Source organism: Mandrillus leucophaeus, unplaced genomic scaffold (genome assembly GCF_000951045.1).
Source record: "Mandrillus leucophaeus isolate KB7577 unplaced genomic scaffold, Mleu.le_1.0 Scaffold568, whole genome shotgun sequence".
Lineage (NCBI taxonomy): Eukaryota > Metazoa > Chordata > Mammalia > Primates > Cercopithecidae > Mandrillus > Mandrillus leucophaeus.
In genome coordinates this window covers 893,040-912,667 of record NW_012106119.1, presented here as the reverse complement: position 1 = coordinate 912,667, position 19,628 = coordinate 893,040, and the positions used below count along the sequence as shown (strand labels likewise).

Below are 19,628 nucleotides of genomic sequence, written 5' to 3'. Positions count from 1 at the left end.
AATCCAATAGAGAAACTCAAAGAGAGTACAGTTGCTTTTGAGAGTTGACTTAGAAAATCAAGGAATATGCAAAGCATAGCTAAAAATGTGAGGTGAAATCATAAAAGATAAAAGATTTGGGCCAGCTGTGATGGCTCACACCTGTAATCCCAACACTTTGGGAGGCTGAGGTGGATCACTTGAGGTCAGGAGTTCAAGACCAGCCTGGCCAACATGGTGAAACCTCATCTCTACTAAAAATACAAAAATTAGCCAGGTGTGGTGGCACGTGCCTGTAGTCCCAGCTACTCGGGAAGCTGAGGTACAAGAATCGCTTGAACCTGGGAGGCAGAAGTTGCTGTGAACCAAGATTGTGCCACTGCACTCAAGCCTGGGCGACAGAATGAGACTCCATCTCAAAAAAAAAAAAAAAAAAGAAAAGAAAAAAAAGAAGACTGGAGAACTAAATCAGAAAAATACTCCTCAGGACACAAACAGATGGAGGAGAGGCAATAATTAACGAAGAAATTTCCCAGAAAACTGTATAAGGAATAAATTTAGTCTGCTGACTAAAACAGTTAAAATCCAGGTTAAACTGATAAGAAAAGACACAACTATATCTACAAAATCCCAATAAAATTTGAGCACTACGAAAAATATTTACAAAGAATAAATTACCCACAAAGGAAAAAAATTAGAGTAGATTTGGACATTAAACTGCAACAATAAAATCTTAAAGGCGGTAGAAATGAAGCTAGACTCTTACATTATATTATATAATGTAAGAATTATATATAAAGAATTATATCTCAGACAAAGTATTATTCTTTCAGGGAGAAAGAAAGACGTGTTATATTCTGATCTAAATTATATATTGCTTTTTGTCCACGGTTCCTGGCATATAACTCCAACAGCCCTTGTTATAGTCTTCTGTTATAATGTTGGGGCACTGTAGGCCTTAGAAAATAGAATCTAACCTTTCCCTGTCCTCCTTTCACCTACCCCACAGCAGGACTCTAATCTTTCACAGCCTTTCTGATTGTTGGTCATAAGACTTCATTCCAGGCCTGCTCCATACCCTGGAGGAAGGAATGTGGCACAGAGAGGCCAAGAAGAATCTGAACAGACAAGCCTTGCTGGGTTTCCCTACTCAGTCTTACTAGTGTTAGATCATACCCTTTTGGTTCAATTACATTTTTACATGGTTATCAATTATGTCTATCCAATTGGATATCAAAAAGGGCAAGGTTCAGAAAGCTTCTGGATAGCTGAACACAGAGGTTCCTGAAGGGTGGCATGCCCTGGGAGGGCATGGAAGCTTCATATCCTTTCTCCCATACCTTGCCCTATGCATCTCTTCACCTGTATCCTTTGAAATATCCTTTATGATATATAGGTAAACACAACGTAAATGTTCCTTCAGTTCTGTGAGCTGCTGTAGCAAATTAATCAAACCTAAGCAGAAAGTCACGGGAACCCCAACTTGAAGCCCTGGTCAGAAGTTCTGTAGGTCTGGACTTGCAACTGGTGTCTGAAGGGGGTGAGGTGGGGAGTGGGGGATAGTCTTGGTGACTCTTGGTGACTGAGCCCTCGACCTGTCAGATCTGATGGTATCTCCAAATAGATAAGAGAAATCCCTCACATGTGGTCAAATAAGTGTTCTGTGTGAATTGTTGCTGAATGAGAGAATAGAAAAAGCACTTCGAGTGTATTTTTTGTATTAACAGAATATGTGAGGGTATCTATGACTCTGATAGCCCACCAGGAAAAATAATCAAGAAATGATATTAACATACTAGTAAATGGCTAACAGAGATCTCAAGATATGGGAAGATGAATATGAGGAGTAAACCATGGTGCGTACTTTGCAATACAGGTATAATTCATTTTAAGTAGATAAAGACAGACTGCCTGGGAATGGATAAAATGCCATATAAGGGTTCATGAAACAGAAGAGACATATAGTAAAACAAATTCCAAACAGACTTGAACTAAAACTATTAGATGATTTCAGCAAAACTGGAACATAAGGTCAATGAGACTAGAGATTTTTCTCTGCTGTGTTCACTACTATATACAAAATACTGCTACAAGAGGCCAGGGTTGGTGGCTCATGCCTGTAATCCCAGCACTATGGGAGGCCAAGGAGAGCGGATCACCTGAGGTCAGGAGTTCGAGACCAGGCTGGCCAACATGGTGAAACCCTGTCTGTACTAAAAATACAAAAATTAGCTGGGTATGGTGGTGGGTGCCTGTAATGCCACCTATGTGGAAGGCCAAGGTGGGAGAATCGCTTAAACCCGGAAAGCAGAGGTGGCAGTGAGCCGAGATCACACCATTGCACTCCGGCCTGGGCGACAAGAGCAAAATTCTATCTCAAAAATAAATAAATAAATAAATTACTGCTATAGCAGTACTTGACACTTTGGAGGCACTCGAAACTACTCAATAAATGAATGAATCAAGAGGAAGGAGTAGGAAGGAAATAAAATTGTTTTAATATTCCCATTGCAGGGGACAGGGAATAAGGAATGCCCAGGGAAAGTAAAGGTATTCCAAATACTTCATTATTATTATGATGGTACAGTGAGGTAGTAAATAAAGTATCAAGGAAAATGATCTTCTCAGGTAACTGTAGAGACTGTGTCTGATTATGAGCATAAGAAAATAGAAGGTAACCATTAATGGAATGCAAAACCCTCGCTGATCTCCCAAATTAACTGGGTTTGGTGGCAGGAGTGAAAATAAAATGGTACCTTACAAACCAGCAAAAATCAGAAAAGAAAAAAGAATAAGGAACAATTTGAGTTAAATAATAAACACAAAATAAGATGGAAGAAATAAAATGAAGTATATTAGTAACTATACAAAAAATGGACCAAATCTTCCATTAAAAGATGGAAACTAGTACTATTTGAATAAAAAACAAAACTTAGCTATATACTGCTTATAGAAAACATAGGCAAAATAAACTTACTTCACATCTTTATTTCTCCTGACTATACATTCATATATACATTGTTTCCTTAACAATCATGCTGGTCACACACCAAAAACAACTTAATGAAATTAAAAAAAAAATATTACAGGCCACATTCTCTGACAATATTAGTAAGTCAAGAAAAAGAAGGTAATGGGGTAATGGTAAAGGCAGCCAAAAGAATATTAACTACTTTGAGGTTGCAAAATTGATCCCTTGGATCAAAGAAATCACAAAGAAAAATGAGAACCATCTATAAATAAAAGAGAAAAATGCTTCACACTAATACCTTCCAACACTGTGAAAGTTCTCCAGAGGAAGATGTTTAACATGAAATGCCTTCATTTTGAAACAAAAAAACTAAATGTTCTAGCCAAAGAAACTAGGAAGACAGATACAATGAAAACAAAAAGTAAAATAAATACAACAGAAAGACAGAATTTTTTAAAAATACAAAGGCTATTTTGGTAAGATTAAGAAAGACAAGAAAGAGAATCATACACAAAGCAGAGATTAAAAGCAGCATATGCAAATATCTCACAAAACTCTTTGGCAAAAAATTGGAAACCTAAAAGAAATGGATCATTTATTTCCAAAACCGCCCCAGAAGAGGCAAACTTTAACAGGGCAATTATTACAGACGGGTTTCAGAAGGTGATAAAAACTATTACTACAAAAGGAACTAGGGCGAGAAAGGTTCACAGCTCAGTTTTATTTAGCTATCCTTTATTCCAATGTTACTTTACCAATATAGAATGCCCTAGGGAAAGACTGAAAACTCCTCAATACATTAAATAAAGCCAGCATAACCTTAATATCAAAAGTGATAAAGTTTTAAAAAAATAATATTATGGGCCAATCTTACTCATAAAAATAGATGAAAATATTCTAGGGCAACCCCCTTTGGGTCCCCTCCCTTTGTTGGGAGCTCAGTTTTCACTCTATTAAATCTTGCAACTGCACTCTCTTGTGGTCTGTGTTTGTTATGGCTCGAGCTGAGCTTTCGCTCACCGTCCACCACTGCTGTTTGCCGCCATCCCAGACCCGCTGTTGACTTCCACCCCTCCGGATCCGGCGGGGCGTCCGCTGTGCTCATGATCCAGCAAGGCACCCATTGCTGCTCCCGACAGGGCCAAAGGCTTGCCATTGTTCCTTCACAGCTAAGTGCCCAGGTTCGTCCTAATCAAGCTGAACACTAGTTGCTGGGTTCCACGGTTCTCTTCCGTGACCCACAGCTTCTAAAGGAGCTATAATACTCAAAGCATGGTCCAAGAATGTGGCTTCTTGGAAATATTGATGCTCCATCGTATAGGAGTTTTTCTAAAGGAAACCCCATTTTCACCACCCACACCCATTTGCCCCTGCACTTCAAGCCATACATTTCAATCCCTGTATCTTTAACCTCCTTGTTAAGTTTGTCTCTTCCAGAATCGAAGCTGTAAAACTACAAATCGTTCTTCAAATGGAGCCCCAAATGCAGTCCAGGATTAAGATCTACTGTGGACCCCTGGACCAGCCTGCTAGCCCATGCTCCGATGTTAATGACATTGAAGGCACCCCTCCTGAGGAAATCTCAACTGCACGACCCCTATTACACCCCAATTCAGCAGGAAGCAGTTAAAAGCGGTCGTCGGCCAACCTCCCCAACAGCACTTGAGTTTTTTGCTGTTGTGAGGGGGACTGAGAGACAGGACTACCGGGATTTCCTAGGCCAACTAAGAATTCCTAAGCCTAGCTGGGAAGGTGACCACACCCACCTTTAAACACTGGCTTGTAACTCAGCTCACACCCAACCAATCAAGTAGTAAAGAGGCTCACTAAAATACAAATTAGGCTAAAGCAGGGAGGTAAAGAGAGAGTCAAATCATCTATCGCCTGAGAGCACAGGGGGAGGGACAATGATCGGGATATAAACCAGGCATTCGAGCAGGGAGCGACAACCCCTTTTGGTCCCCTTCCATTTTATGGGAGCCCCGTTTTCATTCTATTAAATCTTGCAACTGCAAATAATAATAATAATAAATTTAAATAAAATATGAAAAAAACAAATTCAGTAATTTTTGAAAGAACAGTAAGCTATCCAAAGAAGGTTAAAGGGCAATTAAGAAAAAAAAAATTCTTTTTATTTTTTTTTGGGACCACCACCTCTCCCTCTCGTCTCAACCACCTGAGTTAACTGGGTTTACAGGCATGTGCCAGCATGCCAAGCTAATTTTTGTATTTTTTGTAGAGATACAGTTTTGCCGTGTTGCCCAGGCTGCTCTTGAACTCCTGAGCTCAAGGCCCACCTTGGCCTCCCAAGGAGATGGGATTACTGGCATAAGCCAATGCACCCGGCCAGAAAACTTATTTTTAACCTAAAATGTATCAACATAATCCATCACACCAAGAAATTAAAGGTCTTAAGGACCCTTATTAGGATAGCTAAATAAAACTGAGCTGTAAACCTTTCTGGTCCTAAATTAAAGATGCCAAGATGGCACAGGATAAAAATCTGACAATCATCCCTCCTAAAAACTCTAACAGAATCTCTAATAGAATCAGCCTCCTTAAATGTAATATCCTAAATAGCAAAACACTAAACCTATTTCAGAGGAAATCAGAAACTAGACAGAAATCACTGCAATCCTTATTGCTTAACACTATACTGGAGGTTCTAAAGCAGTGGTTCTCAACTGGGGAGAATCTGGAAATTGTATGGTGGCGTTTCTGACATCTGGGGTGGACATACTGGCATTTAGTAGTCATTGGTCAGAAATGCTATGCAAAAGACAAAAACTGCGCAATTTAAAAGTAAGCAAATATAATAAAGAGCAATACATATACAAGTAAACACAAATGACCAAATAAACTATGAAAAGATTCTCTCATCGTTCATGGTGAGAAAAATATAAAGTAAAATAGCCGTAAAATAGCAAGTAATTCTCATCTGATGGGAAAAAAAAAATTACAAGTTGAAATGCAAAAAGTTACGGGCTTTTAAAAAAGTAATCTGGGCCAGGCGCGGTGGCTCACGCCTGTAATCCCAACACTCTGGGAGGCCGAGGCGGGCGTATCGCAAGGTCAGGAGATCGAGACCATCCTGGCTAACACAGTGAAACCCCGTCTCGACAAAAAATACAAAAAATTAGCCAGGCATGGTTGCAGGTGCCTATAGTCCCAGCTACTCAGGAGGCTGAGGCAGGAGAATGGCGTGAGGCAGGAGAATGGCGTGAGGCAGGAGAATGGCGTGAACCCGGGAGGCAGATTCAAAAAAAAAAAAAAGTAATCTGATTATTTATTTAGAGACAGAGTCTTGCTCTGCTGCCCACGCTGGAGTGCAGTGGCATGACCTCAGCTCACTGCAACCTCCACCTCCCGGGTTCAAGTGATTCTCCTGCCTCAGCCTCCTGAGTAGCTGGGACTACAAGTGCCTGCCACCATGCCTGGCTTATTTTTGTATTTTTAGTAGAGATGGGGCTTCACCATGTTGCCCGTTGGTCTCAAACTCCTGACCTCAAGCGATCCTCCCACCTCAGCCTCCCAAAGTGCTGGGATTATGGCGTGAGTCACTGTGCCTGGCCATAAATTTTTTTAAATATGTATTTTGTTCCAGCAATTCCAACTTTGATGAGACTTATCAAGACAAAAGCACCAGTATATAAAACAAAGCATATTCACAAGGATGTTTATAGTATTATTGCTCACAATAGTAAAACACTGAACACAAACTGCAATTCAATTCTGACAAACAAGGTAGAGAGGCTCTTGCTCTATCAGATATCTACACATAGTACCAAAAGAATAAAGACTGGTATTCATAGAGAAAAAGCATGATACAATAGATTAAGGGACCTTGCAATAGACCCATGCACACGTGGAAATTAAATACATTACAAATTAGTAATAAACAGACTATTCAATAAGTAGCATTCAGACAACCAGTTACTCATTTTGAAAAAAGAAAACAGGATCTCTTTCATCACGCTGAACAGCAAAATCAATTTCAGGTAGATTAAAGTCCTAAACATGGAAAAGCTTTTAGAAGACCGTATTCAAGAACTGAACATGACCAAAGGGTAGAGAAGAATTTCTTCAATTTAAAAATAGTAGAGAACGTAAAGAAATAGATGAACATGCTTGACATTAAAAGTGACAATTTTTGTCCATCAAAATCTGTAATCAAAAAAAGAAGAAATATCACAGACTGGGATGAAAATACTGTACTTACAATTCATATAACTGACAAAAGAATTTGAAGTCAGATTAGATAAATCTGGCCAGGTGCAGTGGCTCACACCTATAATCACTGGACTCTGGGAGGCTGAGATGGGAGAATCACCTGAAGCCTAGAGTTCAAGACTAGCCTGGGCAACACAGCAAGACCTCATCTCTATAAAAAATAAAATATTTTTATAAACAAAAAAAGAAAAAGAGCCTGTAGATCAATACAAAAAAGGAAAAAAAAATCTCGATTAAAAAAAGACACAAAGGACCTGCACAGGCAATTTATAGATGACATACTGGAATATGCACTTAAAAAAGTGAACAGATGCATAACCTCAACAGTGAGAGATAAATTACAATAATGACATGACATAATTCACATTATTTCGGCAAAAGGCTTAATGTCTACCAACCTTACAGGTTGGCAAGAAGGTGGCACTATACGAAACAGTATTTGATGCGGAGAAATCCTAAGGTAGCATACTCACTTTGGAGAATCATTTGGCAATATCTAGTAGAGCTGAATTACTGTAATACACTACAACACAGAAATCCCACTCCTGGGTAAATGGGCTAACCCAGAAACACTCTTGACGATATATCTAAGGATGAAGTTTTATAACACAAAATAATAACTAGTTTAGGAATATAGACAGAAGCACTGAAAGCACATTATAGGAAAGATAAATATCAAGTTCAGGATGTGGGGAAGAGAGAAGAAAATGATCAGAGAGAGTAAACAGATAACTATATTGACGGCTTATTTCTAAAGCTGGTTAATGGGTGCAAAGGAATCCTTTATATCTTTTTGTAAGCCTCACTGATCTCAAAACAACCTTTTTTTATTTTTATTTATTTTTTTTAGTCAGGGTCTTGCTGTGTTGCCCAGGCCAGAATGCAGCCTCCCAAGTGGCTGGGACCAGAGGTGTGAATCATCACGTCTGGCTTAATTAATTTATTTTTTGTAGATATGGGGTCTCTCTACACTGTTCAGACTGGTCTCAAACCTCAGGGCTCAAGCCATTCTCTTGCCTTGGCATCCCAACGTGTTGAGCCGGGGATTACAGGACTGAGTCACAGCACCCGACCTCAAAACAAACTTAAAAAAAACAATTTACTTCTTAATATAAAACTAAGTTACTTTCTAAAGTTCTTTTTGCTTAAAATATGAAGAGTAACTATTAATTACATCTCAACGTAGTAAGGTAAAGGTGACCCACAAAAGATGCCATTTAGCTCTCTTCTAGCTAGTCAGCATGACATGTTATAATGAAAAATTAAAATGAGACATGAAGAGCTAATTCAAGGAGGCAGAAGTCATTTTTCAAGAATAGAAAGTAGGCTGGGCACGGTGGCTCACACCTGGTGGCGCCCAGCAATTTGGGAGGCTGAGGTGAGTGGATCACTTGAGGCCAGGAGTTTAAGACCAGCCTGGCCAACATGGCGAAACCCCATCACTACTGAAAATACAAAAATTAGCCCAGCATGGGGGTGCACACCTGTAGTCCCAGCTACTCAGGAGGCTGAGGTACGAGAATTACTTGAACCTGGGAGGCAGAGGTTGCAGTGAGCTGAGATCACACCACTATACTCCAGCCTGGGTGGCAGAGCAAGATTCCATCAGAAAAAAAAAAGTAGAAAGTAAAATTAATATAACCAATATCTTTCAAATCTTCAGTGTTCTTACTCTATCATGTACTCTGAATAAGCCACCATACTGAATTTCATGCTTATCAATATTCCACCTTTAGTTTTACTAAATGTATTTCCAACACTGCATTGTTTAGTTTTGCATATATTTAAATTTTATATAAATGAAATACATGTATTCTCTTCTTTGACTTGCCTTTTTAGATGAACATTATGTTTCTGAGATTCATCCATGTGGTTATAGATCTCAGAGAGATAAGTAGGGATGACATCACCTAGGGCCTGGTAGCTAGGGCAAGAACTTAAGATTTTTCTGGGAATGCAACTGGGGAGCTATTGGAGGAATTTTGTTTGTTTTTGTTTTTGAGACAGACTGGAGTGTAGTGGTATGATCGTATGATCATGGCTCACTGCAGCCTCGACCTCCCAGACTCAAGCAATCTTTCTGCCTTAGCTTCCTGAGTAGCTGGGACCACAGGTGCATGCCACCATGACCAGCTAATTTTTTTTTTTTTTTTTCTTTTTGAGACAGTCTCACTCTGTCGCCCAGGCTGGAGTACAGTAGGGCAATCTTGACTCACTGCAACCTCTGCCTCCTGGTTCAAGAGATTCTCATGCCTCTGCCTCCCGAGTAGCTGGGACTAAACAGGCATGTGCCACTGTACCTGGTTAACTTTATATTTTTAGTAGAGATGGGGTTTCACCATATTAGCCAGGCTAGTCTTGAACTCCTGGCCTCAAGTGATCCATCCACCTTGGCCTATGAAAGTGCTGGAATTACAGGTTTGGGCCACCAAGCCTGGCCCCAGATAATTTATTTTTATATTTTGTAGAGACAGGGTCTTCCCCTCTATTACCCAGGCTGGCTTTGAACCTTGAGCTCAGGATGATCTTCCTGCCTCAGCTTCCCAAAGTGTTGGGATTACCAGTGTGAGCCATGGTTCCTGGCCCTATTAGAGGATTTTGAGCGAAAGTTGATTTGACTTGCAATGTAAAAGCATCCATCATACCACTGTGGTGTTAGGAAGAGATTAGGAGGGAAGAGTAGAAGCAAGAAGACCCCTTAAGGGGCTACTATAGGTAATCCAAATAAGAGAAGATGGTATTAGGAGTAGAGATGGTAAAAATTGGTAAGATTTGGAAACATTCTGAGAGTAGAGATTTCAAAGGGTTCCTGACAATTTGAATATGAGGTATAAGAGAAGAGAGGGACCAGGATGTCTCTAAGGATTTGGGTCTAAATCAGAAAAACAGAGCTGTCATTAAGCAAGACAGACAGGCTGGAAGTGGTGGCTCTCATCTATCATCCCACAAGTTTAGAAGGCCAATGCATGAGGATTGCTTGAGCCCAGGAGTTTGAAAACAGCCTGAGCAACATAGGGAGACCATATCTCTACCAAAAAAATGTAAAAAATTAGCCCGGTGTGGGGTGTGGTGGCTCATGCCTGTAATTCCAGCACTCTGGGAGGCCGAGGCAGGCAGATCACCTGAGGTCAGAAGTTTGAGACCAGCCTGGCCAACATGGTGAAACTCCGTCTCTACTAAAAATAAAAAAATTAGCTGGGCATGGTGGCAGGTGCCTGTAGTCCCAGCTACTCAGGAGGCTGAGGCAGGAGAATCGCTTGAACTCGTGAGGTGGAGGTTGCAGTGAGGGAGCTGAGATTGTACCACTGCACTCCAGCCTGGGTGACAGAGTGAGGCTCTTGTTTCAAAAAATAAAAAATAAAATAATTAGCCAGGCATGGTGGCATGTGCCTGTGGTCTCGGCTACTTGAGAGGCTGAGGCAGGAGGACTGCTTCAGCCCGGGAGGTTGAAGCTGTAGTGAGCTGTGATCCTGCCACTGTACTCCAGCTTGGGTGACAGGCAAGACCCCATCATTCACTCACTCATACATACATAAGACTAAAATGATAAGGAGATAACTACGGGTAGAACCCATTGTAAGGATTTCAGTTTTGGAGATACTGAGTAAGCAATTCCTTATATAAACCTGGAGTTGGAGCAGGGAAAAAAGTCTAAATTGGAGATAGAAATTTGGAAATAATTAACATACAAACGGTATTTAAAGTCATGAGCTGTACAAGATTACTAAGAAAGTGATATAAACAGAGAAGAGGAGGATAAAAACCCAAAGCCTAAGCTCTGATGTACCTGAACAATAAGAGATCTGAGAAAATACATGTTTAAGAAAATCAAAATCAGCAATCTTGTTTGGACCAATGGGTAAAATGGGTGAAGACATCTTATAGGAACTCCGATTATATACAAAATAAGTATATCACCAAAGAGGGAATCTCTAACTCCTGTCAGACATCCAATACATGTGTAAACTGGGTTACGAATTGAGAATGGGTGAAGGCAGATTTAATATGACTCAGTGAAACAGAATTATATTACTAGAAAAATAACTTGAGTTTAATTACATTGATGGCATGTGTAAAAATCGTATTTACATGTAAAAGGAAACACGTTTTTCAACTTATTAAGAAAGTCTACAGTTACACACAAATGAATACTCACTGGACAAGTTATAATGTCACTCTATATACTAGAAAGATATTTGTATTATTTTTACCTAATGAGCAGTTGCTTTGCATTCTCCCATCTGTTGAACAACGTAACATGGTGCCAACCACACGGCCTCCCACGACAATGACACGTACATCCCGTCCATGGGACTCTTTAACATACTTCTGGAACAGGTATGGTGCTTCATGGCGAATAAGATGGCTTAGATCAGCCAAATGGTGCTTATCTCGAGCCAAGAAAACAGCTTTACCTACGATTGAAAAGAATAAAAATACATGTTAAGTCATCAATTGTGGGCAGATGATACCTATTATCTGAATCTTCTTGTATCACAATCTGCTGTTTCAGAATCAATTACACTTTTTTTTCTTAAGTTTTCCTTGTTAGAACTGTTTTAACAGTGAAATAATACAAAAATATATAAAGACAAGGTAAACAATCTCCTTTTACCACTCCCCAAACTCATGTTTCATGACAAACTAAAATTTATTTTGATATATGTTGTGAGGCAGCGGTCTAGATTTGTACTTCTCCAGGTTAGCCAATAATGTCAACCTCATTCACTAGCAAAACTTTTTATCTCTGAATTAAAACATATGTGTGATATATTATTATACAATATACTAATATACTATATTAGGATATAGTAATACAGCAGTATGTTACCTCAATTTATTTCTGAATTCTCTAGCCTGTTCCACTGCTCTATTTGTCTACTTTTGTGCCAATGGAAGTGGCTGTTTTAGATATATGGTTCTAAATTCCTCCCATGGTGGGGAAGGGAAAGAAGGGATACTGAATCTACGTCACTTCTGGCTGAATCTAGGAGGGGCTTGTGATTGCTCCAAACAAGAGAATATAGCAGAATTAATTCTATTATGACTTATGAAGGTAGACCATAAACGGTCATACAGCTTCTTTGTTCACTTTAGCATTCACCGTAGGAGGCCTGAGACTCTTGGCTGCCCTACTGGAGAAGCCAAATATAAAGAACCCAGTCAACAGTTCCAGCTGAACTCTGATCCAGCCATCCCTGCCAAAACACAAAATATGTCACTGTACTCAGACTGATGTATCATTTTATGCCTTAAAATTCTATCTTAGGCTGGGCGCAGCGGCTCACGCCTGTAATACCAACACTTGGGGAGGCCGAGGCAGGTGGATCACCAGAGGTCAGGAGTTCAAGACCAGTCTGGCCAACATGATGAAACCCTGTCTCTACTAAAAATACAAAAAACAAAGTAGCTGGGCGTGGTGGAGATGCCTGTAATGCCAGCTACTTGGGAGGCTGAGGCAGGAGAATTGCTTGAACCTGGGAGACAGAGGTTGCAGTGAGCTGAGATCACACCACTGCACTCCAGACTGGGCAACAAGAGCAAAACTCCATCTCATTTTTTTAAAAAAAAAAAAAAAAAAAAAAAAAAGGCTACCTTAATCCAAAATCATTAAGATATTTTCATATGACATCTTATAAAGTGTTAATAGTTTTACCTTATTCGTTTAAGTCTTCAAACTATATATCTTTAGAGGGGGATGACTGGAGTTAGTGATCTAAGGTCTTATATTGTTTCTTTGCATTTTTTTTTAGACAGAGTCTGGCTCTACTGCCCAGGTTGGAGTTCAGTGGCATGATCTCGGCTCACTGCAACCTCTGCCTCCCGGGTTCAAGCCACTTTCCTGCCTCAACCTCACGAGTAGCTGGGATTACAGGCATATGCCACCACATCTGGCTAATTTTTATATTTTTAGTAGAGGCGAGGTTTCATCACATTGGACAGCTGGTCTTGAACTCCTGACCTCAGGTGATCCATCTGCCTTAGCCTCCCAAAGTGCTGGGATTACGGGTGGTCCTTATATTATTGAGGAAGATACAGACAGGTCTAACTTGAGACTCAGTCTAAGTATGTATGTTAAAATCTCTAGGTAACCACTAAACAGAAATAGCTTTTAGCCAAACTGAACTCACAGTAGCCTTCTGTAAGTCTGAGGTATCATGCACCTAACAATTTCCCTCTAATTATTCTTCAAAGTCACTCATATTAATAAGCAAGAATAGTTTCAAAACTATATACCTTACCAACAACTCATACACACCTCTATGACCCCGCGTATTCTTTACTACCATTGGGAACTCCAGTACTTCTGCTTCATCAATCATTTTAGCAAAATTTTCATGGCCACCTGGTTTGAGCAATAAAAAAATTTAAGACAAACAGCAGCAGAAGTGTTTTGTGATCAATTTTATCTACACTAAAGACAACAGCACAAGGAAGTTGAAGGTAAGAGCCTGACGGCTATCTTTTTTTTCTTGGAGAAAGTATGTATAAGTTGAAAATATAACTGAATATCAGTTTAAAACAATACCTTGTAAAACAAATAATAGCTCCCTTAACCTATACATATTCTGATGTCTAACTTAAGTATCTTTCAGCTAAACAGAGTTTCCTAATTCTACGCCATTTCTCATGTTTTTATCCTTATTATTCTCCCACACAAATAATAGAAGCCCCAAGATTTACTTTAATATATTCAATTCCCTGCTTCGATTAAGAAACTGAAGAATTAGTTGGTTAAGATCTATCCAAGGTTGAAGAGATGCTGCACACACTGACACACTCCTCTTTATTACCAACAAACACACACACCCCAATTTTTTTGGTCTCCATTATTAATCAGAGTTCTTTCTACACTGGGGTAACTCAGCATCCTGAGTTAAGTCTCCTTTCTCACTCTTTTTATTGACCAAAAACAAATGACACAATAACAAAATTAGAGCAAAAATAGACAGACTGTAGCTACAAAAATCAGCACGATGAGAGAGAAAAGTTGAGACAGGATAAAGTTCATTAAACAAGTGAAATATGAGAAATTTGTAGCTTTGCAAAATTATGATGACTTGGTCACCAAATTTTAATCCTTCATCAATAGAACAAAGGTAATACTTGTTAATTTGGTTAGCCTTTTTTCCCTTCTTTCCATTCTCATAAAATCAACATTGTACAATCATGTTATAAACTATTAAGATCCCCAAAGCATTAAAAACACAGAATTCTCGCCGGGCGCGGTGGCTCAAGCCTGTAATCCCAGCACTTTGGGAGGCCGAGACGGGCGGATCACGAGGTCAGGAGATCGAGACCATCCTGGCTAGCACGGTGAAACCCCGTCTCTACTAAAAAATACAAAAAACTAGCCGGGCGAGGTGGCAGGCGCCTGTAGTCCCAGCTACTCGGGAGACTGAGGCAGGAGAATGGCATAAACCTGGGAGGCGGAGCTTGCAGTGAGCTGAGATCCGGCCACTGCACTCCAGCCTGGGCGACAGAGCGAGACTCCGTCTCAAAAAAAAAAAAAAAAAAAAAAAAAAACAGAATTCTCAACTTACATTAATTCTGTCTCTTCCTATGCAATTGCTAAAAACGGAAACCGTGTCCACGCATGCCATACAGGCTTGGTGAGGGTTGGGGAGGAAGAGTTCCTTTCTTTAAAATATTAACAATAAGGAGAGGACAACGGTTCCTTCGTAAAGCCTCATTAAATCTCCAAGCATTCTTCTGGATATTTGAAGAAACACCTTTATGGAAAACTCTGCACTAATTTAAGTTTGGTCTTTTCCAAACAAGAGAATTAAAGGCAGGAAATACATTAGCAAAATGTTGTTTAAAGCAGTGTTACTCAGAATGTGGTCCTGCAACCTGTGCCTGTATAGGACTTGTTCACTACTGTTATGCAGTCAGATAAATACAAAAGGGTAGGCAGCAGAAGCTTTTATAGCAATCTGGCACTGCTGTGATCGTTTTATTGTATTTTACACGAGTATTAATCTACCACAGATTGATCTTTTAAAAAAAAAAAAAAAAAAAAACTCTTTTACCAGAAGTTTGAAAGCACTGTTTTAAAGCATACCTACTAAAGTGTTACTTTCTTTAAAAACATTAAAATATTTGAGTTATCAAAATGGTAATGAAGAAAACGAAAAATTAATGTCATAAAATTCTATTATCTTTTACCACAGAGGTTGGCAAACTAAGGCCTACGGGTCAAATTTGACCTATTGGCTGTTTTTATAATAAAGTTTCATTGGAACAAAACTACTCATTTGTTTAAGCATTGTCTATAGCAGCTTTCATGTTACAACAGCATTACTGAGGGTTACCAGAGAACTCATGGCTTGTAAAACCTAAAATACTTTTAATCTTGAAAGTTTGTTAACCCTATTTTCCCCCATAATATGAAACAAATCTTAAGATATGATTTGTAATTAGCCTGTCCAGTGTGTTAAAACTGAAAGTCACTTCTGTAAGATGTTCTTTCATGTCTGTAAATTTATCCTATTAAACTATCAGTGGTTAATATTTAGGCTATGCATGCTCTTTAGTAGGCTCACCATAAGAGAAAGTATCTGGCAGAGGAACACCATGGCCAGCTAACTCTTGAAATGTCCAGAACTTATTAACGCAGTTCAGGATGGCTTGAGGTCGGTTCATTAACCGGCATCCCATCTTCTCTAGATGGCACAAAACAGTGATGTCATTATCACTCTGCACCCAAGGGGTTGGTACTCTGACTACCACCACTTGTGGGTAGGCAGTGATTAGCTCTCCATTGATCCGCAGACCTGAAATACATAAAAACAAGGCCAAAACCATTAGAGGGAAATACACAATAAAATAGAGAAATAGTAATATGCCATAGAGGAACAGTAACATGGCAAAGTTTGGATCATAAAATGAAATGTACTATTTTGTTAATATTAAATTGGGATGGAGATATTCCTCTGTAAGAAAAAAGAAAATTTAATTAGAAAAATCTCTGGTTAAAGAAATTATAGTACACACCACTACAATGAATTACCACATAGCCATTAAAAAGAATGTCATAAACATGTATGTTCAGAGATGAACAAATGCCCAGATACATAATGTTGAGTTTTTATTTTAAAGGGCAAATCTGAGAAAAGGTTTTATTTGTGCATACACATAAAAAATACCTATATGGGCCAGGTGCAGTGGCTCACACCTATAATCCCAACACTTTGGGATGCCAAGGCGGACAGATCACGAGGTTAAGAGATCGAGGCCATCCTGGCCAACGTGGTGAAACCCCAACTCTACTAAAAATACAAAAACTAACTGGGTGTGGTGGCAGGCGCCTCTAATCTCAGCTACTTGGGAGGCTGAGGCAGGAGAATCACTTGAACCAGGGAGATGGGGGTTGCAGTGACCCGAGATCGCACCACCTCACTCCAGACTGGTGACACAGACTCAAAATAAATAAATAAATAAATAAATAAATAAATAAATAAATCTAAGTGGTTTAACAATTTAACTGGCTTCCTATGAATGTGACTGGGTGGCAAGGCAGGAAGAGGAAGGTTGAAGAGAAAATTTTAATATTGTGCTCCATGTAATTCTCTATATTATGTTTTGTATGCTTTTTAAAAGAGAACATATGTCTCTATAATGAAAAAAGAAAACAATTTTTTAAGAGAAAAGTTTCTTGAATATTTACCCAATACCATTCTACTTAGGGAGACCCCAAATAATACACAAACAAGGTATTTATATGAGTTGCTTCTTTTTGAGACAAAGTCTCACTGTCACCTAGGCTGGAGTGCAGTGGCTGGTCTCAGCTTACTGCAACCTCCGCTTCCTGGGTTCAAGCAATTCTTCTACCCCAGCCTCCCAAGTGGCTAGGACTACAGGCGTCTGCCACTACGCCTGGCTTTTTTGTATTTTTAGTAGAGACGGAGTTTCACCACATTGGCCAGGATGGTCTCAAACTCCTGACCTAATGATCCACCTGCCTTGGCTTCCCAAAATGCTTACAGGCATATCACCACGCCTGCCCCGGCTTCTTAAACTCTATTTTCATTAAAAAAATATATAGTACATATATATATAAAATACATATAGTGTATATATAAATTTTATGTGTATATATATGCATACACACACACACACACACACACACACACACACACACAGAGTAATCCCACATTGTCTGTGGGGAACGTTTCAAGACCCTCAATGGATGCTTGGAACTGTGGAAAGCCTAAACTGAGAACTATATATACTGTGCTTTTTCCTATACACACATACCTGTGATAAAGTTTAATTTATAAATTAGGCACAGTAAGAAATAGTAACTAGTAATAAAACTGGACAATTATAACAATTACTGTAATAAGATTTATGTAAATGTGGTCCCTTTCTCTCAAAATCTTATTATACTGTACCATGGATAACTAAAAACAGCATGCAAAACCATGGGAAGCAAAACTGTGGCTAGGGAGGACTACTACACTTGTTTAAAACATTCAAACACAAAAATACAGAACATATTCACCTTCCATACAACATTCTAGGTACTTAACGTTATTAGTACGTATTTTCCCTACTGTCATCTAAGTATACAGAAACATACACAGATATATAATCACTTAAAATTATTGGCTGGGAGTGGTGGCTCATACCTGTAATCCCAGCACTTTGGGAGGCAGAGGCGGGTGTATCACCTGAGGCTGGGAGTTCAAGACCAGCCTGGCCAACATGGTGAAACCCCATCACTACTAAAAATACAAAAATTAGCCAGGTGTGGTGGTGCATGCCTGTAATCTCAGCTACTCGGGAGGCTAAGGCTGGAGAATCTCTTGAACCCAGGAGGCGGAGGTTGCGGTGAGCTGAGATTGCACCACTGCACTTCAGCCTGGACAAGAGTGAGACTCTATCCCAAAAAAAAAAAAAAAAAAAAAAAATCAGAGACATCTTTCTGTATCAGAGCATATATAGCTTTATTTCAATACTTTAGGTGGGCTGAATGGATTACATTTTATAGATACACCATATGATCAATTCCTTACTAATAACTGATACTCGGCCGGGCGCGGTGGCTCAAGCCTGTAATCCCAGCACTTTGGGAGGCCAAGGCAGGCGGATCACGAGGTCAGGAGATAGAGACCATCCTGGCTAACAACATGAAACCCCGTCTCTACTAAAAAATACAAAAAATTAGCCAGGTGCGGTGGCGGGCGCCTGTAGTCCCAGCTACTCGGGAGGCTGAGGCAGGAGAATGGCGTGAACCGGGGGGGGGGCGGAGCTTGCAGTGAGCCGAGATTGTGCCACTGCACTCCAGCCTGGGCGACAGAGCAAGACTCCGTATCAAAAAAAAAGAAAACAAAAAAAACTGATATTCATTCATCCAGTAAATATTAAGTACTATGTGTCAGATTCTTTTCTATATGGTCAAAATAGATTGATAAATAAGATAAGGTCCTTGCTTTCAAGAAGCTTTCTAGTGGGAGACAGACACTATATTAATTTTTATGGTATTAACTTTTAAACACGGTAGTAGTTCTGATGGAAGAAAAATCAGGGAGGTAGAATTAATGGCAAAATTAAGGCACAAACCATGAGCCGAGGGTGTGTGTGTTTTAAAAAAAAGAGAAAGGACAATTCAAATGTAAGGCAGAGCACAAATCACGGGGCAAAAATGTTAACAATATGTGTGTGTGTGTCTCTGCGACTTGTATTGATGTACAGTAAAAGATATGGCTGGTCAGGTAAAGTGTCAAATATGCAAAGCCATATGATCTGAACTAAAGAATTTATATCTGTTCTGATTAGGAATTGAGAGTCTGTGCTGGATATTGCCTGCTGATAGTCCATGCCATCCCATCTTTTAATTATTCCCCTGTATGTATAGCAGGGAATAGAAGCATATTCTATATACTCCTCTGCCAACAGAATTCCATCTTGAGAATCTACCAACAAGATGACATTTACACGAAATTTTGGCCAGGTTTACTCTGCAAACCCAGCACTCTGGGAGACAGAAGGAAGAGGATTGCTTGAGACCAAGAGTTCGAAACTAGCCTAGGCAACATGAGATCTTCACCTCTACAAAAAAATACTTAAAAAAATTAGCCTGGTGTGGTTGTGTGTATCTGTAGCCCTAGTTACTCAGAAGGCTGAGGTAGGAGGATAATTTGAGTCCAGGAGTTTAAGACTGCAGTGACCTATGATCAATCTGGATGACAAAGACCCTGATCCTAAAAGCGAAAAAAGGTTTTATTTGAAGGTGAAAAAAGTAGAAATTATTCTCCAGGAGCACCCATGGATAGGTATGTGGTCATCAGCAGATGTGAGGTTTGCCTGTGGCTAACACCATTCTCCTCACAATCATTTGCTACAAGCATCTTGATATTTTTTTCTTTTCTCTTTTTTTTTTTTTTTTGAGACGGAGTCTCACTCTGTCGCCCAGGCTGGAGTGCAGTGGCACAATCTTGGC

The 19,628-nt window shown here is 39.6% G+C and overlaps 1 protein-coding gene across 2 annotated transcripts in view; it reads right to left on the bottom strand.

Moving 5' to 3' along the window:
- RIMKLB (ribosomal modification protein rimK-like family member B) overlaps positions 1-19,628 on the bottom strand; it is a 92,109-nt gene that overhangs the window by 3,438 nt on the left and 69,043 nt on the right. For both annotated transcript variants that reach the window (XM_011998335.1, XM_011998334.1), the window contains 3 exons: positions 15,727-15,957; positions 13,440-13,526; positions 11,392-11,595 (listed from right to left, as the gene is read on the bottom strand). In XM_011998335.1, the coding sequence (XP_011853725.1) occupies positions 11,392-11,595; positions 13,440-13,526; positions 15,727-15,957 (522 nt within the window). The remainder of the gene's footprint in view (positions 1-11,391; positions 11,596-13,439; positions 13,527-15,726; positions 15,958-19,628) is intronic.